The sequence below is a fragment of the Atractosteus spatula genome, chromosome 3 (assembly GCF_055471065.1).
Source record: "Atractosteus spatula isolate fAtrSpa1 chromosome 3, fAtrSpa1.hap1, whole genome shotgun sequence".
In the NCBI taxonomy this organism is placed as follows: Eukaryota; Metazoa; Chordata; class Actinopteri; order Semionotiformes; family Lepisosteidae; genus Atractosteus; species Atractosteus spatula.
The window spans coordinates 62,084,556-62,104,090 of record NC_142708.1 but is presented as its reverse complement, the minus strand read 5'-3'; the positions used below and the strand labels follow the sequence as shown (position 1 = coordinate 62,104,090).

The 19,535-nt window shown below is 43.6% G+C and overlaps 1 protein-coding gene across 1 annotated transcript in view; it reads right to left on the bottom strand.

Annotated features, from left to right (window-relative positions):
- Positions 1–4,214: 4,214 nt before the first annotated feature.
- cplane1 (ciliogenesis and planar polarity effector 1) overlaps positions 4,215–19,535 on the bottom strand; it is a 51,591-nt gene continuing 36,270 nt past the window's right edge. Inside the window, exons 39-54 of the mRNA XM_088912235.1 lie at positions 19,162–19,233; positions 18,548–18,672; positions 18,211–18,436; positions 17,211–17,446; positions 16,512–16,605; positions 14,962–15,132; positions 13,227–13,257; positions 12,294–12,425; positions 11,036–11,213; positions 10,186–10,244; positions 9,091–9,228; positions 8,396–8,505; positions 7,863–7,949; positions 6,677–6,802; positions 5,582–5,727; positions 4,215–4,891 (exon numbers count right to left, since the gene is read on the bottom strand). Coding sequence (XP_088768361.1) covers positions 4,712–4,891; positions 5,582–5,727; positions 6,677–6,802; positions 7,863–7,949; positions 8,396–8,505; positions 9,091–9,228; positions 10,186–10,244; positions 11,036–11,213; positions 12,294–12,425; positions 13,227–13,257; positions 14,962–15,132; positions 16,512–16,605; positions 17,211–17,446; positions 18,211–18,436; positions 18,548–18,672; positions 19,162–19,233 — 2,111 coding nt within the window. The 3' untranslated portion in view covers positions 4,215–4,711. The remainder of the gene's footprint in view (positions 4,892–5,581; positions 5,728–6,676; positions 6,803–7,862; positions 7,950–8,395; positions 8,506–9,090; positions 9,229–10,185; positions 10,245–11,035; positions 11,214–12,293; positions 12,426–13,226; positions 13,258–14,961; positions 15,133–16,511; positions 16,606–17,210; positions 17,447–18,210; positions 18,437–18,547; positions 18,673–19,161; positions 19,234–19,535) is intronic.

Below are 19,535 nucleotides of genomic sequence, written 5' to 3'. Positions count from 1 at the left end.
GTCTCTGTAGTCTCTGTAAGGTGCTGCATGAGACAAGCTGATGTATGCATTTGCTGGTGAAATCGAAGGGAAAACGATCTTGTCGTAGGAACTGACCTCTAATAGAAACAACTTTCGAACGTCTGGCTGTGGTGTCAAGGCCAGCAGATGACCTGTCTTAGTTGTTTTACCAAATCCTTGCAGATACATCGTCTTGATCTTTTGCTTTCTTGCTTTGTCGTTTTAACTACTCTGAAAAGGTGAGGATAAGAGCTTGGAAATAAAAAATATATTGTGTAGTAAACAGCTGTTGCCCAAAATAGAAACGGTCTCAGAGACTGTAAAAAAATGGTTTTTACACCAGTAAAGGTTGCTTTTAAGCATTTATTTGCAAGGGTGTGACACTTTTTGGTGACATCATTGCACAAGCTTAAAAGTATTTTCGATTAAGAAAAGTGACTGTAAGCAGTACTATACTACACTCCCTGGGATGTTCTCTCAGTTGTTCGCAATGGAACCTTTTCTCAGGTTGTTCTCTGCAAACGTTTAACTCAGTCTACTGTACAGGCACCTAAGTGTTCATGTGCTTCAGTGTCATATCCATCCAGGCTGAAAACTGCTAATAAACTACCTTACTGCAGTGCTATAATGAATACAGGATGACTTGAGCAATGAGAATTTATTTGTTAGAAAGATGTTTTGGTTAGCAAATATGTCTGAGAGCCTTTGTTAACCTTCAGGTACCTCATCTTGCTTTTATTTCATTTAAAAGTGAATGGCTGAATTGGTAGCATATCTTAAGTACACATTGAGAACCCAGATTTAAACTATATATACCTTGAAGTTGTATTAACTTGGTGGCATTTTCCCCAGGATAGAGCAGTTCAATTAATGCTTTTACATTTGTATTTAATCTTTTTACAAAAGACTGTATGAAAGATCAGCACTGAGAAACTCTTTTGTTTTGTATTTGAAAGTGCTTTTATATATATATACACACACTTTGGAATCCTCTGAACACAAATCAGGTCAATAAAAAGCGTTCCATTTACCTTGCACGTTGTATGTATTAAAACGTTATTGAGAGCTTCAGAATGAAGTCGCACATGTTGCAGTTGATGATAAATGCCTTTTTTTAGTCCTTTTTGTAGACCGGCTAAATTCAAGCCAAGATCGACGGTACGTACTTAAGGACAAGAAGCCAACTGCCTCTTGGAGTGGAGAACTGCCCATGTTCATTTACAGTTGTTTTGTTAGATCTCCAAGAAATATTCTCTTTGCCTTGAGCAGTTTTGCAATTTGACATTATGCTGGCTGTACACATTGATCCTTACTCAAAGCAGAAAAGGGTTTTCTTCTCTGTTCAAGTGCAGCTGCTGTGAACAAAGGTTTTACACTGGGTCCCTACAATAACAGTTGACCATCACAGAGTTGTGGCTGGTAGTTTAAGCCCGAGGGAGCAAGGAGTCTCCAGCTCTGCTCCCGAGGAACCCCAAATGGACTCCTTATAGGTCACCTCTTTATAAAGATTGGGAACACCTGTAAGCTAATGATGGTTCAAAAAAGTAATCTGTTCATTTAAGAGAACTCCAGTCTTTGAGAGAGCTAAAGTGTTCTTCTGTCATACTTCTACAAGATCTCTAACAGATTATATTTAATTGATCACAATCAAACTTTTCCATAGCTTTACAAATTGGTAGTTTAATGGTGTCCTACAAACCTGCTTGAGTGGGATTCTCTAGAGCCAGGACTTGAAACAGCTTCCCTAGCAGAAAAGTACGGTGAACTAAACTTAACCGTTTGCAATAGTGGTGACTGTGCAAGGCAAATACTTATATGGGTGCGTTGCCTCCATTTCACCCTGACAAAAAAACCCAGCCGCATCCTTTAATACACACACGGGCTGACGCAGGTTTGCAATGCTGCTTCCAGAGGAAAGGCTGAACCAAACGCCAACAGGCTAGAGGTGGTATACAGGTCGAGTGTAGGATCTTCTGAATGCATCTCACTGCAGCTAGCCTGTGATGTACTAGCAGCAACAGATGATTAAACCTTCACAGTTAGCTCAGGCATGTTATTGAGAGATGTCAGATTAGAATCCACAATGTGGCCTTCCACAAGTTTAAAGCTGAAGTTTTATAAGGACCGATACAATGTTGGTACCTGATTTTTTCATTTGCTGAATTTAAAAACTGGAACTTGGCATAATTTAGAGCATCTGGTGTTGCCTAGAGAAATATAGTAAAACATAAAACTTTGTTTTATAATGGGAGAAAGCAGGAGCCATTCTTATAATTCTACATATAGTGCAGTCTGATGCACAATTTAATGGTTAAGCTCATTCACACAAGTTTCACACTACATACCTTTCTCTTGCCATTTAATTGAAAGCAAAATTCACATTTGAATTTTATCTGCGAGCTAATTTGTTTTGTATGCATGATATTTCTTTTCTATTGCTGTTAATATCAAATGCTATTAAGTATGAGCTTTTAACTAAAGCCTTAAAACAATCATTTCTGCACCTTTATGCCAAAGTGTTAACATCCTCCTCCTGTTCAACCCCACAGGATTACAGTACAGGTATCCCCTGTTCCTGGCCTCCAAACCAATTTCTCAAATTAAGTATAGTGAAAGAACACATATTTGTGACTTTGTAAATGTAGTCCTTTAGGAATATTTTAAGTTGTGAGCAACATGTGAAGTATTTCTGCTGCCATTATATATACTGTATATATGTCTTGCAGGAATCAAACTTTCCCCAAAGACAGAAATACCTGGGTGACACTCTGGTGCACTAATGAACTATTGAAATTCTCTCTGTATGTTGTTTTTTTTGGCATCCACACATTTTTTTAACTGTTTTATCCAATTCAGTGTTGCAGGTCTCTGAAAGCAACAGGCACAAGGCATAAATTAGCTTTTAAAATGTAAGAAGTAGCATTTGACAAGTCAAGTCTAGGGAAGATGACATTTCAGAATGGAGATGGTAAAAAAAAATACTTTAACTAATTAAACATGGCAGGTGTTTGACAGTTATTTTATATGATGATTATGCTACATACATGTATATATCATTATTTTAAGTCTACTGATTTCAATTTGTTCACCAAGATTAAACCAGTTACAGGATTGGGATTTATGGCACTTTACTGCCCCATAGTGGATCAATTTGGTAATTGCAGCATTAACTCAATAAAAGTCTCTTGGTCACAAAAAAATCTATCTGATGTCAGAACAATTTCACAAAGCACATTTCAGTAAAATAAAATCTCACCAAAAACAGTGATCAAGCCCAAACTATCTTCATTTGTTTTTGCGTTTTAGGAATTTGGATTTTTTTTTTCCTGGTAGTGATGGTACTTGAGGAACTAGATGTGCACTGCTGGAATGTGAAAAAAACTAATTCATACTATTGCCAGTGCTAACAATAGTACACCTGCAACATGGACAAAGAAAGCACCTTTTCAAAAATGCTTTGGTGCAACAGGCAACAAGACTGTCCTCCTGCTCCCTGGAGGAGCTGAATGTCAAAGACAGAATCCCCAAAAGTCATATTTAAGCTATCCAGCTAGGGAGAAGTGCCTAGGTCACATCCAACAGTAATATTGGTTTACAGCCCAGTATCTGTCACTCTCTTCCTAGAACAGAATGGAATATAAATTAAGAATCAGGAAGACTTCCACAAGGACTATGGCTTGACCCATCTGTGGCTCAAAGTAAAATTCAAAACCAGACTGTATACCACCCTTGTGCTGGTCTCCCTGCACACGCTTCCAGTGAAGTTTAGGATTTATTTTAATATTTTATTCAATGGATAAAGTTCTTGAAAGGTCTCTAATCAGACTGCTGAGTTTTTGTGCATATACAGATATTCCATCACCTGATCAGCCTCTACTGCTGTACTGTAGAGAGAGCTTTCCCATACTGTGCCAACAGTCTTTATCAGAAGTGCTACCTCACATTTTAAAGTTAAAATACTTGAACCTTAATCTCTTGCTTCCTCTTGTAATACTCCCATGTGGCGAGGTGCAATTAATAAACTGGGTGAAAATGAAAAATTTGAAAAATGAAGTTTGTCCTTATTTTTGTAAAATGCAAATGACCAGAGAAAAATATATGGTCCTGCTTTTTGAATTGCTGTAAAAAAAAAAAACAGGTGACATTTAGACTGTCAGGTACACAGTGAGAATGAACTTGTTTTCCATTTTAGGTTTTAAAAATTACAATAACATTAAAGAAAATAGCCAGGATTTATTTTGAGAATGCTGCAAAATAAATTACATTTTCATGTGTAATACAACACACAATCAATGAAAGAAAACAATAAGTTAAGAAAGCATGTTCACACAACACAAGCACTAAGCTCAATTTTTCATTTATTGAACGAAAAATTCAGTGATAATGTTTTGACCAAGATAAGGTCAATTAATTTACTATTATTTCTTTGGGTGATGGTTTTATCTCTAGTGACTCACAATTGTACCCATTCACACCTCTGGAGCAATCTGAGAGAAGCTCCATGCTCAAGTTAAGGCACCATTTGCGACCAAGAAGGCATCCAGGACAAATAAGCGTTTTCTTCTGAAACCCTCCAGCAGGATTTTTAATTAAACGAGTCAGAGCACTGCACACCCTTTCCTGTTTAGAAAATGTCAAGTTTAAGCAACACCTGAAGTGAAATAATGCAGTCCATTCTCAGCGATCAGGCACTTTCTCTCTACACCATTGTTCAGGACAGTAACTCCCAGTCACGCGCGATTTCGACGTCCCCCTCGCTGGCCACCATGTTCTCGATCGCTGCCCAGTCCAGCTTGCTTAGGATGCTGCCTGTGCTGTCAGACAGGGCGTCCAGCTCATCCAGCCCGTCCAGATCTGCCCTCCTCAAAGGGGACCGACTGTCTGAGAGGCCCTGTGGCAAATGAATGGAGGAAGGTGTTTACAGAGTCACGATCAAAGGTCACACACTACGCACCTTCCCAGCAAAAGCACTCAGTACCGTGCCCCCTGTGGACATCTGATTCCGGGTACAATCCTACCATCCCAGCACACCCCAGATGGATGAAGATGTTAGGAAGCCATTTCTACACCTAGATTAATACCGGGAAGAAAAGGTGGAATCTACAGATGTCCACTGCCATCTTGGAAAGATTAGTCAGCGGTACACTGACAGGTCACTCAGATCAGTCCACTGTGAAAGAGAGATGGGTCTTTAAAGTGGAGATCACAATAACCCCCATGGTTGCCAGTAAAATGGCTTACTTTGTATTTCTTTTTCAGACGAATTCACACTCAGATTGAATGCATTGTCAAACACATTGTGTGCTTGGACAGTAATGCCCTCCCAGAGCCCACACTCATAGCTCCGTCTTTCCCTGGGAAATTGCCCAAAAGCAGGAGTTCTGCCCCAAGTGGGGCTAGGCAGTGATCCTGGAAATGAAGGGGATGAGATTTTGGTTGGGGTCCAATTTTCTCAGTATATATATAAAAAAATGTAATTCTTCAGAACATTTCTTTGGAAAGTCTCCAAGCAGGGAAGTAGTTACTTGTTTGTGCCCAGGGATGCTGCCTCATGCTGTGTGGCCTGTGTCAGTGCCCCTACCTGCAGGAAGAGCTCATTCTCCACAGCCCGCAATGTGCGGAACTTTGCTGGGGAACTCGGAGAGACCACTGCCCCCCACTCCTCTGGGGCCTCCACTCCGCTCCCTCTGGGGCTCACAGAAGGCCTCCCTGCCTCTCCTCTCCTCCCTGTGGCACAGAAAACAGCAGCTTAGAGGGGAACAACGGTACTGATTCTGGAGCTCTGAATCAAGACTACCTACAGGCAAGAGTGAAGAGGCAACAGTTACACACAGAAAGAAGCAATCTGCAATAAATACAGCAGTAAAAATGACAAATTGACCTACCAAGAGTTAGATAAATGAAATATACTGTAATACACACAACCGCTCCCTCTAAACAAGGACAAGCACCAGAGGATCAAAGGAGCAGCGAAACCTTACAAGTTAGGTTAGAACAGGCTTCGCTTGTTTGCAGGATACACCTCAGCAAACAAAACACAGCATGTCTCTGGAGTTTATCATGCAGTATAGTAAATAACATCAATTTAAATCAATAAATGCAAAAGCTTTGCGACTGATCAGCATGGTATCCAATGCTGTCACTCTCTGCTTGTATTATAGTAATTACTGTGTCATGCAGTTTCACACCGTTTTCTTACAATTGGCATACTGCAGAACAGAACTGCTTACCAGTGGGTTAGAACATATGTGCACTGTGACGGATATTGCTGGCTCAAATCCATTGCAGTTCTGTGGCACAGCCAACAGGTAATTGTTCAACAGGAAGCACTATTTGCTGAGTATAGTTTGTCTGGCGATTCCTGCTTTCATAATTCTCAATCTGTCAAGTTGTGCAACTAATAACTGTACCTTTTCCTGACATTTTTAAGTTACTCAAATAAATTACTAATCAGCAAGTTTACTAATACTTTTTTTCAATTTATTATCTTCATAGTCTGAGAGAGTCACCCTTTTTAAAGGCACACTAAGACAACAAAGCAGGGATCAACACAAGGCCAAATCTGGTCCACATCATATACAACTGAATGGTCCTCGTTTCTTTCTCAGGGAGTTAGCAGATCTTTAGTGCCGGCTGACCCAAGCCGAGTGGGCCGATCCCAGGCGCTGGTCCTCACCGCGGCTGTGCGCTGGCGCTGCCCGCTTCCCGTCACCTCGTCTGCTGCGCCAGGCATCTGGTTCCGGGTCGCTCACCATCCCCCTGCGGGTCAGCTGGGACATGCGGTCCCTCGGGAGTGCACTCGCTGCCAACCAAGACAGCACACACTCAGTTGAGCACGCCGGGGGACAGCTTACCACATCGCCCTCGGTTACAAGGGCTTCAGCAATGGCAGCAGGAATACCGGAGGTCCAGCCAGACCCTAAAGAGGCTCTGGGGGAGATCTCCCCCAGCTAACTGAGCAACAAGGCGTGACTGCACGAGGGTCCTTCAGTTCTGAGCCTCGAGGGCTCCAATCCAGTTAGTCTTCTAAATCAACTGCTTCTGAAACCTGGTTCAGTTAAGGGAACTCTGCTATTTTGAGGGCTAGAGTGTGCTCAGATTTTTGTTCTAAATGATCACTAGACGAAGGTAGCAGGGGGCTGGAGGCCCCTGCCTAAAATGTCGTTTGAGAAAAAAGAACAGCTGTCTTGGAAGGAGCACTGTCTGACAATCCTCTGGAATCTGAGGGTACCCCTCATTATTCATGTCCTGACAAATTCCAGGTAACCCATTCTTCAGTGAGGAATATACACCCCCCACTACGTGACCTACAAATTTCTACAGAAGTAAGAAGTAATAATTCTGTCCAAATGACTCTAAATAACCAAGAACAGTGGATTTCATCATGGGCCTAAACACTGGATTTCGCAAGTATAATAATCAAGAGGAAAGAGCTGTTCTGACATCAGTCTTGTACTCTCTAGGAAAGATCAGAAACCAGCAGCCTGTGGTTAACCCAGGAACACTCCACGGCTCTTCGAGTCAGCTTCTTGACTATTTCACTTTTGCAGCTTCATCTAAAGAAGCGACTGGACATTTATTACAAGGCCAGCTGATTTACAATTGATCTTATTCTTATTCCTCCATTGGTCAGCATTGGGTTTAGTGAGGTCAGAGCTACTCTGCCCTGAATGTGAGACCCATTTGAGCTGGATCGAATCTGTAAAGCCAGATGGAAACATTCAAAAGGTCCCATCAGTTATTAAGATTAGACAGGGGCAGATTAACTTGGTTCCCTGCGGGGCACATTACAGCATCTGGCAAAGCTGCCGTCTCCCAATAAGTGCCTCCGGGATTCTCGTTTAAAAAGCTCACTCGCCCACCTGGCCTGTGCAGCCCCAGTCTGCTGGCCCTGCTGGCCCTCCCCCTCCAGGCAGGGGTCTCGCTCTGCGGCGCTGCAACTCTGGATCCTGACAAGAGCACACAGACAGCAGGCTCATTAACTCACACAGACTGCTGCTGGCGACGCTGCCAGAGCTGGGCTGCAACAGGACTCGAAGAAAGAGCCCATCGGAATTACACATTATTATACCGTAAAAAACAGGGCTGACATTGTGGCAAAATAAAAGGAATGATGCAATGATAAAACAAGAACGCCATGATAAATGATTAAACAAAAGCAATTAGACACAAATGACAGGAGTTACAGAGTAGCTGTCAAATAATAGCAGATTGCAGAAAATATATATACATAGATATCCATGCAAAATAATGATAATGATGCTTCCTTCATGAAATCTGCCATACAAACCTGATCTCTAATTTCTAATGCTGACTGTGTCACGTACTGCAAGTGGAACACTGATCTGAGAACTCCTCATCCAGCCCCCCAGAGGTGTGTGCTACAACTCCGTACCTGTGAAAAGCTGGGTTCTTCCAGGAGAGGAGAGGGACCGAGCCTGGCCTGCCTGGGATGGCCTTCTTCCTGTCCTCCCCGCAGACTGGCTACGACTAGGAGCCCTGCCCCTAAAACACACACAATAACTATTTAAAGGTGTAGGCCTGACAATGAAAAGGCTATCTAGAACAGAAGTGGTAGACCATATTGTACAAAGATAAACAAACTGGCCAGAGAAGTCTCTGTGATTCTAAACCTGCACTATTTAGGCTGCATGAACACCATGGACACAGAGCAATGATCTGTAATCTAGCTAATTCAATTCTCTTCCAACTCCTTTCTGTATGTCTGAGATTGTTAAGCACCTTCTAGAGAGGAATCAACAGTGTAAGAGACGAGTGTCTCCCCCCCCCCCTTCCCTGTTCCTGGCTGGTTGCTTTTTTTCTGGACGTATCATCCGTTTTTCATTTGAAGCTCTTAGTTTGGCCCTGACCTCTGCAGTCGCCTCACTGTCACGCCTTTGTTTTTCTCTCATGCGCCCCACACTGTCACACAGGGGGACAGCTCAGGATTCCTGCACCACTTCCAACACAATTCCTGACATTTACTTCAGGCTTGTGAAGAGCAGTTTTAAAACTTGCCAGCAGGAGGTTTTCCAATAAACCCTTAATTTGAATTTTGCCGCTTTGCCCGTGTTTTCTCTGCGTCCTGACCTGCGGCTACCCCTCCCGGGGGTGTGTGCCAGGGAGGGTGGATGGGCGGTGGGCAGTGGCACCGTGTCCGTCAGCATCTCGTCCATCAGCCGCAGGGCTTCCCTGGTCCTCTGGCTGTGGTGCTCCAGCAGCGCCGCCCTGAGCAAGCAGAGACCAGCAGCAGGAGTATCAGCACAGCTGCAGACCAGCACCAGGCTGTCCTGACACGGCCGCCTGCTGACGGCTTGGGAGATGGCCAGCTTTGGACCAATTAAGGAGATAACTGGCTTTGGACTCAGTTAAAACAATTAAAAGATCAGCTAAAACAAAAAAATATGATCATCCTGATATACCCTTTTTGGCTTGCTAAAGGCAATAACTTAAGGCACAGATAAGTGCTTCTGAATACTTGCAAGATTAAAGTATATGGAACTTTGGACCAGTTAAGGAGATAACTAGCTTCTTAACTGGAGTTCATTTAGCCAATTAAGAGATCAGTTAGAACAAAATTATGATCATCCTGATGTCAAAAATTAACAACAAAATACTTCCTCTTTTTTGCCAATATTACAGGAAACACCCCCTTCTTGTCTCGCTAAAGACAACTACTTAAGCCACCAAAAAGTGCTTCTTTATATATGGAGATGGATAACACAATAGCGCATACTACACCTAGTGTTTTTCAAAATTACTGTATGAATTCTAATACTGCCACAAGTTAAGAAATAATTTATAGAATCGTCACCAACAGACAGCTCTGCTATGACGTCCTGTATACTATTCAAGCGGAGCAATGCAGATGTTCAGAAATGGTAAGACGTGCAAAAGTCTTAATCCAAAATCTTTTTTGACTTTAAGTGCAAATGGAATGTACAAAATTTGGGACACATTTGTGTGGTAGTACAGTGATTCACATTAATTACCAGGAGACTCCAAATGAACTATAAACCCTGGCTCTAGAAATAAATCACAGCAATAAAATACTTACAAAATTAATGAGGTTTATCTTGCAGAAAAGACCACACCCAGCAAATCAAATCTGAATTGTCCGTGATCCTAATGAGGTGTACGTTTCAGAATAACAATGCAGGATGACATCTAATCAAGTCAGCTTACCTGTCCTTTTCTTCTTTAATTTTCTGGCTGATGGAGATGTCTTTAGAAGTGGGGCTCCTCTGTAAAAGAAATCAAAAGCTGCTGTCAGCACCTCTGAAGGACCAGATCAGAAATGACCGGCTCTCTGAAAGGCCCTTATCAGTGAACCATGAGAAACAGCTGCCTTTGAAAACACTGTGTAGTAATGATCAGCCTTTCCGTCCACATTATGTTTGAACATTTTAAAATAAAACACAAGGACAGAAAAAAAATATACCAGCAACTATGTTTGCAGCAAAGCGGGATAAATATACTTCAGAAATCTACAAGATATGAATTTTGTTTTTTGCTTTAAAAGATCATGAACTTTGGCATTACAGCCCAGTTATTTAGTGCTTTGAATCTCTATAGATAGGAATGTTTCTGAAAATAATGTTAAGAAAAATACATCAAGGTCCCCTGAGCTACGGATAATATAAAAGCTGGCTTTATATTTTAAAATTAGTTACAAATAGGATTATTACATATTTATATTTTAATACTGTTATTAGCTGAGTCTAGCTGAGGATTATAGTCTTATTGAGCTTAAGTATGTGCTCATATTAATAAGATTAAGTATTTACTCATATTAATGGATAATGTGCAAGGTAACTGCCCAGCTTCACAGAGAGAATATTCAACCACAATTTCAGTTATCATACAGGAGCCCACTCACAGAAACATTTAGACAAAAGCTCAGCCCAAAAGCCCCCCCCCCCGTGTGAAAACGGGTCAGGCTGACTCTGATCTGGGCCCAATGCGGCAGAGCATGGAGTACGGTCCAACCTCTTGGAGCTCAGCTCCGTGTCGAGAGGAGCAGGCTGGGGCTTACCGCCACACTGTCTGCGGCAAAGGGCCTGTGCTCCCTCTGCCTCCTCTCCTCCCGCTGCCTGTGGAACTCGGACAGCCTCTCCCGCTGCTTCCTCCTCATCCACTCCCGGACCTCCCTCCTCTCCCTCTCCGACCTTCTGACCTTCCGGCCCGGCTGCCCGCGCTGCTGGCCTCCCGCCCTGCATCAGCAGTCACAGGCACAGACATGAGCATCAGCAGTAATCTCCGCAGGCGTCATCTGTGAAACCGCTCTTAACAGTGGCATCTCAGTAGGGGCGTGAAGGAAAAGACTGAGCCCACATGTCCGTTTGTATCGGGGAAAGAAAGGCGGCAGTTTTAAAAACTATAATTAACAGTAAATACAGCTCCAAGAGATCTTACAGGTAACAAATACACTGTAGTTACCAAAATGATCACAATAATTCTAAACACCTGCTGTAGATGAAGTGATACTGATACTACCACTCAATGCACAACTTACTAGACTTACTAGTTCCTTCGGTTCGTTACAATGCAAGTGGATAAGCACACTAAAATTTACACATTTCCTTTGGATGGAAAATTCAGGTTTCTGATTAGATTTATTAATGGCTGGGTCTGTCCAGTGTATTACAGGGGTAGGCAGTTTGGTCACAGTGGAGAAGGAGGGCCTGTATTACACATTCTGCTGTGCAGCTCACAAGCAATGATACACTGTGATCTGCTTTTCCAGAACGGCAGGCAGCATCATTAGCTGCTCTGCCTGTCTCGGCACCCAGCGGGATGGAATATCCAGCATCTGCCTTGGGAGGCAATCAAACATGGTCACAGCCTCTGTGCAAAACCCTCTTATATGTCTCTCTCTCCGTGCTTTAGAAGTAATTGCAAGCACTCAGAAGATCTAGCTGACTACACACCAGCTACATCATGGAGTAGGATCTACCTCTCAATAAGGAACAATAGAGAATCACTCATGCCTGAAATAAGACATCAATTGTGAGGAGCAAGATGTTATACTGGGGGATCTTTTTAAAGTTAATTGACAAAAAGTCATCCAGCTTCTTGGAAAAGGGCAAAATGCTTACCCTAGGCATAAAATGTCCCTGTGTTCTCGATTTAAATGGAAGAATGAGTGGGTGAAGCAGATGTTGGGGTCTTTATGCTTGATTCTTGGCACAGTCTTCCTCTACAATGCTCATAGCCTGTGAACTCACCCACCGCAAGGAAGGAAAGGAATGAATGTGTGTTAATGTGAGTCACATCCCCTCCTAGTTACTCACCGCGAGAGTCTTATTGCCTGCGTTTCTGACAGACCCAAAGCACTGGCTGAGACCCCTCCGCCGCTCACCAGCTCCCCCAGGATATCGGCGATGTCACTCAGCCCACTGAGGCCCAGGGTGTCCTCTGCCCACCTGACAGCACACACCACAGGAAAAGAGGACTACTGAGAAGGTCTCTTTAGTCTCGACTGGGAAAGGTAGAGTACAGTTTTCATTCATCTCCTCAATATACTCGGAACGCATCAACTTCCACTTCAACAATGAGGTGACCAATCTTAAGCTCTAGACCATTTCGTAGTGAATAGTCAATTGATCCAAGGATCTCAACCAGCTATTTCTTAAAAGAGACCAGGGTATCGGCTTCAACAACGCGGGGAACAAGCTGTGGCACATATTTAGTGTAAAATGCACCTCCTGTTCACAGTTCCTGTTTTCACGCTCCCTGTTATCTTATTTTATCACACCTGACAGAAGAGGCAGTAAAGATGGGAGTGCATTTATAATGCAAATATATATATATACAGAAACAACCTGGATAAGCTAAAGAACAAAATCACACATTAGTGCCTGAAAAATGCATTTAAAACTGAGTGCAAGGAGGCACATCTATACCCAAATGGTTTTGGGAGTGTGGAACAAGCTACCCATCCATGTTGCTGTAGCTGATCCCCCCAGATTCTTCCAGAATGTCTCGAGGAGATGCTGGGATCAATTAGCTATTAACTACAAAACAGACAGGCTAGACAGGCCAAATGTTCTCCTCTCGTTTGTAACTTTTGTTACAGTTTTAAAACAAGGATAAGGATTCTTTCAGAAGTTTCTATTAATACAACAACAAAAAATGAAAACAATTTTGGAATTCTTATAGAAAAGGAAAATGGGTATAAAAAACACTACTCTCTCTTTCTAAACTACCAGAAAATAATGACTTACTTGTCAGCCTCTTCTGGCATAACACCAAGGTCTGAAAAACAAAAAGGCGGTGTTTATTGCTCAGCGTCTCCTGAGTCCATGGAGAAAACAATTCGGAGAGAAACCCGCAGTGGACAATTCAGCTCCAACGCGCCCGTGACGCTTGTTCACCCAGAAGCTTGACACAAGATCTTCCAGGGATACAAGCATCTAATTAGCAGGCAGGGCACCACCCAGCAGAACATGACACGCTGGGAAAGGACCAAACTCCTCTGGTTTCACCGTCCAAGAACATTAACCGTTAAACAGGGACAAGAAATAGCAGCGGAAAAGGAAATCATGCAGATGATGACTAATTTAAAGACTCTTACGGAAATGGGGACATACAGAAAGTGGTCTATGACAGACACAGACAGGAAGAGGCTAACAGCGTCACAGCAAGTGAGGACAGCTTTCATCTGAGCTGCCAAAGTGGCTTTCAAGCGTGGTGCATCCTAAAACACAACATCCAAAGACAAACAGATCCTAATTCTTGCCTACAGTCAGCATGGGATTTTGTTGTGCTATTGCTTTGTTCTTATTTCATTGTATATTTAAATATTTTTAAAATAAAAACTGGTTCACCAAAAAGATCCCAGGAGATCATGTCCAGAGTGCCCTTAGTGTACATTAGGAACCCCTGATGTTGGTCAGGCACCTGTGAGATTGAGGTGTTAGCAGTGAGAGCACGTTTCAGGGGATGCACCTGGTCTGGTGGTCTGGGGGTACAGGGGTGAGTTGTGTTGAATGATAATCAGCTATTCCAAACTGGGAGGTAAAACAAAATCAGAGATTGTAAACAAAAACAAACGATGCACTGGATAATTATGGCCTGCAAAAGGCTTCTTCAAAAGGGTGTTTTAGACATGCATGAACAAACCTGTGATCGCAACAGAACAATGAAAATAGCTCAAATGAAAGAAGGATTACTGTCTTTTAAGAGGCTATTAGTTTGAAACATATGAAAACAAATAAAAGAACAACGTCAACATAGTCGGAAACATTCTGCATTAGTGCACTGCTCCTCTAAATGACTCCAATAACAATGAAACACAGGGCAAACTAAACATGACAGCAGCATCATCATCACTGTGGAATCTGATCTTAGCAGATTTGAGAAGCTAAGCCAAGATGGGCCCAGTCAGTACTGGAATGGGAGATTTCTAAGGAAAACCAGGATGCTGTTGTAAGTGGTGCTGGTGGGCACTACACTGAATCAGAATTTCCAAACCAACACAGCATTATAGTGACCAGGGACACTTGGCTGTAGGAAGTGCCTTCCTTTGGATGAGACATTAAACTGAGGTCCAGAACACTTCAAGATCCATTGGCACCGTTTGTAAAAAAAGAGGTGTAACCCAGGTGTCCCGGATCAACTCCACTCTTTATACAGTCTAGTCTCCCTAAATTTTCCCCTTAAACGGTGAAGCAGTGTCTCAGTCCTCCACTGTGATCTGCAGAGCAGTGGGGCTGCTGGTGCAGAATGGCTGCCATGTGTCACATAGGCAGGAACTGAGCTTCACTGGGGGACAAGATGGGTTCACAGGTAAATGCGAGGCATTTTAAGATCATTTGGGATCAAAAACACTATACACCTAGGAAATGTTTCACTGCATAATCACAAAGTCCCACGCTTTAGTTCACTCCTGAAGCATGTGAAAGCGCACATCGTGTACAGTGCAAGGGCGAAGGGCTTAAGAGAGAACAGAGCGTGTACCAGCAGAAGCAGCCTGTAGTGGAGAGGATGTGCGGGCGGAAGCAGAGGCAGGAGAGAAGGGACAGCGCCCCCGCAGGCCAGGAGGAGTAAGAGCAGCAGGAGGATCTTCAAGGTCGACTTCTTCCTCATCATCTTCCTCCTTCACAGCCTCTAACCCGGTCAGAATCCGCACTGGCATCCAGGGAGGGAGGAAGCAGGAGAGGGATTTAAAAAAAACTTCTTAGATGTTATTAGTGTCCGAAAAAGCTATTTGGACAAATACAAGGAAGTAGAGTTGACATCCCCTGACCTGAATTGTGGCTTTTATTTTTTTGTGAACTGTAAACAAGAGAATGCTGTCTTTATGTGCAGACCACATGGCTCAGTGCAGTGACATCAGGTATCCTGCCTGGAGACTAAGGGACACGAGTAATGACATTCAGGACATCATTACTATGGGTGAAGGCCTCTCTCTCAATTCCTTTGGAGCCAGCTGAGATTCCGGAGAAAAATCCCTTTTAATGTGGTACAAAGTGAAAAACAGCCCGGGGGAGAAATCGGAAGGCTACCAAACAGCTTTCGTGTGTAATGCCAACTGATGAAAGGAGATGAAAGACCTTTTGTCAGCATTACCTCCAGCAGAAAGTTATTGCAGTTATCCCCTGTCAACTTCTGTGAAAAGGGCACTCACTCTAATGGTGTCACTTTCTAGCAACTTTGTAAAAAGTTTAGAGGAGCAATAACTGTTCTTTTTTATTTTTGTGTAATAGCAAATGCCAACTAAATAATACCAGTAACTCATAAAAATCTCTACTGAAAAGTGTCATGCACCTCTCGTTGTCAGTAAGAATGTGGCTTGATAAAAGTTTTCATGACAACACTCAAAGAGGGGTATGCAGGAAAAATCAAACCAGGCAAAAAAGAGGGTGTCCTTTTATTAATTCAGAATCCATATTTTTTCACGAGATGTTTGTAGATGAGATGGTATTTCTCCAGGAGCCCTGTTCACCACCTCTGGCCGGGTGTTAAAACTTATAAACGCTGAGCCGACATCTTTCAACTTACAGTACTGTGAGGAAGGCATCAGTTTTTGAGAGGGGTGTGAATAAGACAGGTTCTAATGGACTGAGGAAACACTATTCACCTGTTAGGGCCTACAGTCTTCTGCACCAAAGGGAGGAGGATATTTCTGCTGCGGGGGACTGTGTTGCAAAGTAAAAATGATGCATAAGGAAAGTGAAAAGTCATCATCTTATCATTCCAGATAAGGCACAGTCCATCCCAAATGTCCCCATTATAGAAAAGCCCTCTGTGGGGATCTAAAGCTGTTGTTTAAAGAAGTCTGGTTCAATCAACACTGTTGAAAGACGAGTGGAACCCAGCACTGCTTTGCAATGAAATAGCCAGGCTAGGAAGCCCTGGTGCGACAAAGAAAACTGGGACACTATTGATCAGCAGCTTGCCTCCTGCAGCACTGTGTTCAACATAGCCGGCTGCCAGCTCCCACTCTGTCAATCACTACCTGCCACGCAGAAGCCCTTTCCTCTGCCCAGCACGTGTGTGAGTCCTACCTGCCTCCGTGACCTGCACTCCTCTGGCTCTGCTAGGCTCCCACTCCAGCCCCACGTCCACAGCGCCACTCAGGTTCTCAATAGTGTTCACCAGCTACAGAGAGAACACGCACACCGGTTTCCCCCACAGAGCAGCAGAACGCCTCAGACATAAAAGCCCTCTTATTCAAACAAAATCATCCTCTCTTTTTCTAGCTGACACGCACTTGGCAGGAGTGAAAGCGGAGTCTTTGGCGTGTTTATGGTGGGGTCAGTGACTATGACGCTGTAGAAGGATGGAAACGGAGAGGAGCAGGTGGCAAACAGAGTGAAAAAGTCATTTTGAAGAAGATTGATCCTTGTCGAGATTTCACTCCACGCGACTGGCTTGCGTGTAATGCTCACCGTTTCTTAACACCACATTCAAGTTCACAAACTGCAATTATCGTGATGCTACATAATTATTAATGGCAAAAATCAGCCCATTCATTTTTAGGTTTTACTCTTCGTGAGGTCTGTATTGTAGAATGTAAAATATGCATCATTATTAAAAAAAAAACAGACTGAAGAGAGAATTTCCTTAGTTTTGTGTCGAAGAGCTGAAGTTAACACAAGAAACACATGAACTGGAGTAACTGTGTACATATTTTCACACTTTTTTCAATCCTGCAAAATGAGCAGCACTTCCCTAAGCTGATGTAAGCCCACGGGCCTCCTCACCATTCTGGTGCTGGCAAACTCCCGCTCCATGTGGTCAGCAACGTCCTGCAAAGCCTCCAGCTGAACGTCCATCTCGGAGAGCTTGGCCGCGAACTGGCTCTTAGTGACGGGGTGTCTCACAACCGAGGCCTCGCTGTGCACAAGCAGCCTGTGGGTCACGTCAGCTCCCAGGGGATCTGCTGCTGCTTCTGCCGTCCGCCTGGCTGCTGCCCACAGGGAAGACAACGGGGGGGACTCTAGACCCCCACACAAAGACCAGCTCAATCTGACAGTGACCGTACTGGGACAGATGTGCAGTGTGGGCTGAATGCAGATGTTTCTGGGCAGTCCCTTTCAAAGTCCTGTGCTTGAAACTTTGTGTTTGACATCAAAGAGGACAGTGCTTTGAACCTGCACAGCTAGGTGCTGAGTCCGTTTGGTCAGCCTGCTTTATGTTCAAAATTAAAATCCAGTTACATTACACACCAGCATCAAATTGTGCAATATTAAGGCTTAACTCTCTACAAGCTAAAATATAATGGTCTCGTTTAAAATATTCTTCACTAATTATCTAAACATCAGCATTCAGTACAGCCTTAGTAGTTCTCAATTCTGTTGTGTTGGTAAAATAATGCATTTCATGTCATAAGAGCAGGAATGTGGCCCACAGTATTTTTTAGATATAGTCGGTTGTTCTTGGCAGCTCTTGTTTTTGGTTATTGGGACTGTGACTGCTGAAAGGGTGAAGACCATGTTGTACAGGTGGAAAACCAAGAGACACTAACAAGAAAGAATACAAATCAATACTTTTAGAGGCAAAAAAAATAAAAATCTAGCAGAAAGCAACTCTCTGCACAGCCAAGTTAGATATGATTGCTACAACAAGGATGTAGGATCTAGGAAGGGTCTGGGAACAGATTTTGGAGGTTTTGTTACAGCAGCACAGTACAGCTGTTGAGATCCTTTACCAGGAGCTGTCAGGACCTGACTCTGCTCCCCCATGTTTCCTTCTGGAAACTACCTTGTGCAAGACCTCCTGGTCTGTTGTCCTCGGTCTCCTGCAGGAAGGCGTCGGGGGGAACAGCGTTGGTTACGGAAGCAGCCATGTGGTGGAGCTGGGCGTTCGAGGGGGGCGACGTCCTGCATTCTGGGGCCAAGCCCGAAGCCTCCTCAGATAACGGCAGGGCGCTCAGGAGCTGCTCGTCCTCAATGTCAATGACATTAATGAACCGGCGGCCGGAGAGGTCCTGAGAAAGAGGAACGAATGCGTCGGAGGAACCCAGGGCAGCTCGTCCTCGTCCCCCAGGTTCGCCTGTCCGCGCAGCAGGCCAGCCTGAAGTACACGAGAGAAAACCTACCCCTTCTCCCGGGGGTTCATTGGCGGCTGGGGCTGCGCTGGGCTCGGTGGGCTCCTCCGGGAATCTGAGGTTCAGGAAAACCTCAGGAGGAAGAACTGCAGGGACTTCTGCTGGGGGTCCACAAGCTGTTTGAAAACATTGTTGCTTTTAGGCACAGATTCAGTTCATACGAAAAGTCAAAAAGCCAGGCGTTTCATTCAAACAGCACACAGCCTGCACCCAGACAGTCAAGAGCAGCCATTCTTCACAGTGGAAATGAGCCATTAGGCACGCTGCTTGGTCTGATACCATTTGCTCCAGATTTAGCTAACAGACTGCCATCATATTCTAATCGTTAAAGGGAACTGGGTGCAATGCTGAGCTGAATATACGATCCACAACAAAGATCGTATATACTGTACGATCCAGAATAAAGATGGGCTGGTCACTTGCCCTGAAGCTCAAGTTTAGCTCTTCTCCTGCCTTCCATGATCTCTGACCTAAGCCAATGAAATCTGACAAATTTAAAAATATTTTCAGATGGAAAAATATGCCTTTACAATGTTTGTCATGGGTTTTTCCCTGACAAAGATTGACCGGGCTGGAAAAAAACAAGGGCATTGGACCACACTTACTGACTGCAGTGTCGGACTGTGGCACCAGGAAATGTGCAGAAGTTCCTTTATCAGCAAGCAAACGAGGAGAAACTACAGGCACAGAAAGACAGAGACAGCAAATCTCGAGTCAGTAGAAAAGAGTATGATTCTTCACAGAGAAACAGGTCCCAGCTCCCAGTTCACACAAACACAGATACTGCCTGTGCAAATTTAATGAAAACTTATTTGGCCAATGATTCATTCCACATTTTCAAGAGAGACTATGATGCAATGGAAAAAAAGTAAAAACAGCTTCAAGCATTATTGAGTTTTAGTTTTGAAAAGGACACAAGCTTTGTCCTGAGGGTCCTGAGAGTCAAGGTAAGAGTAATGCTGTCCTAAACCAGAAGTGC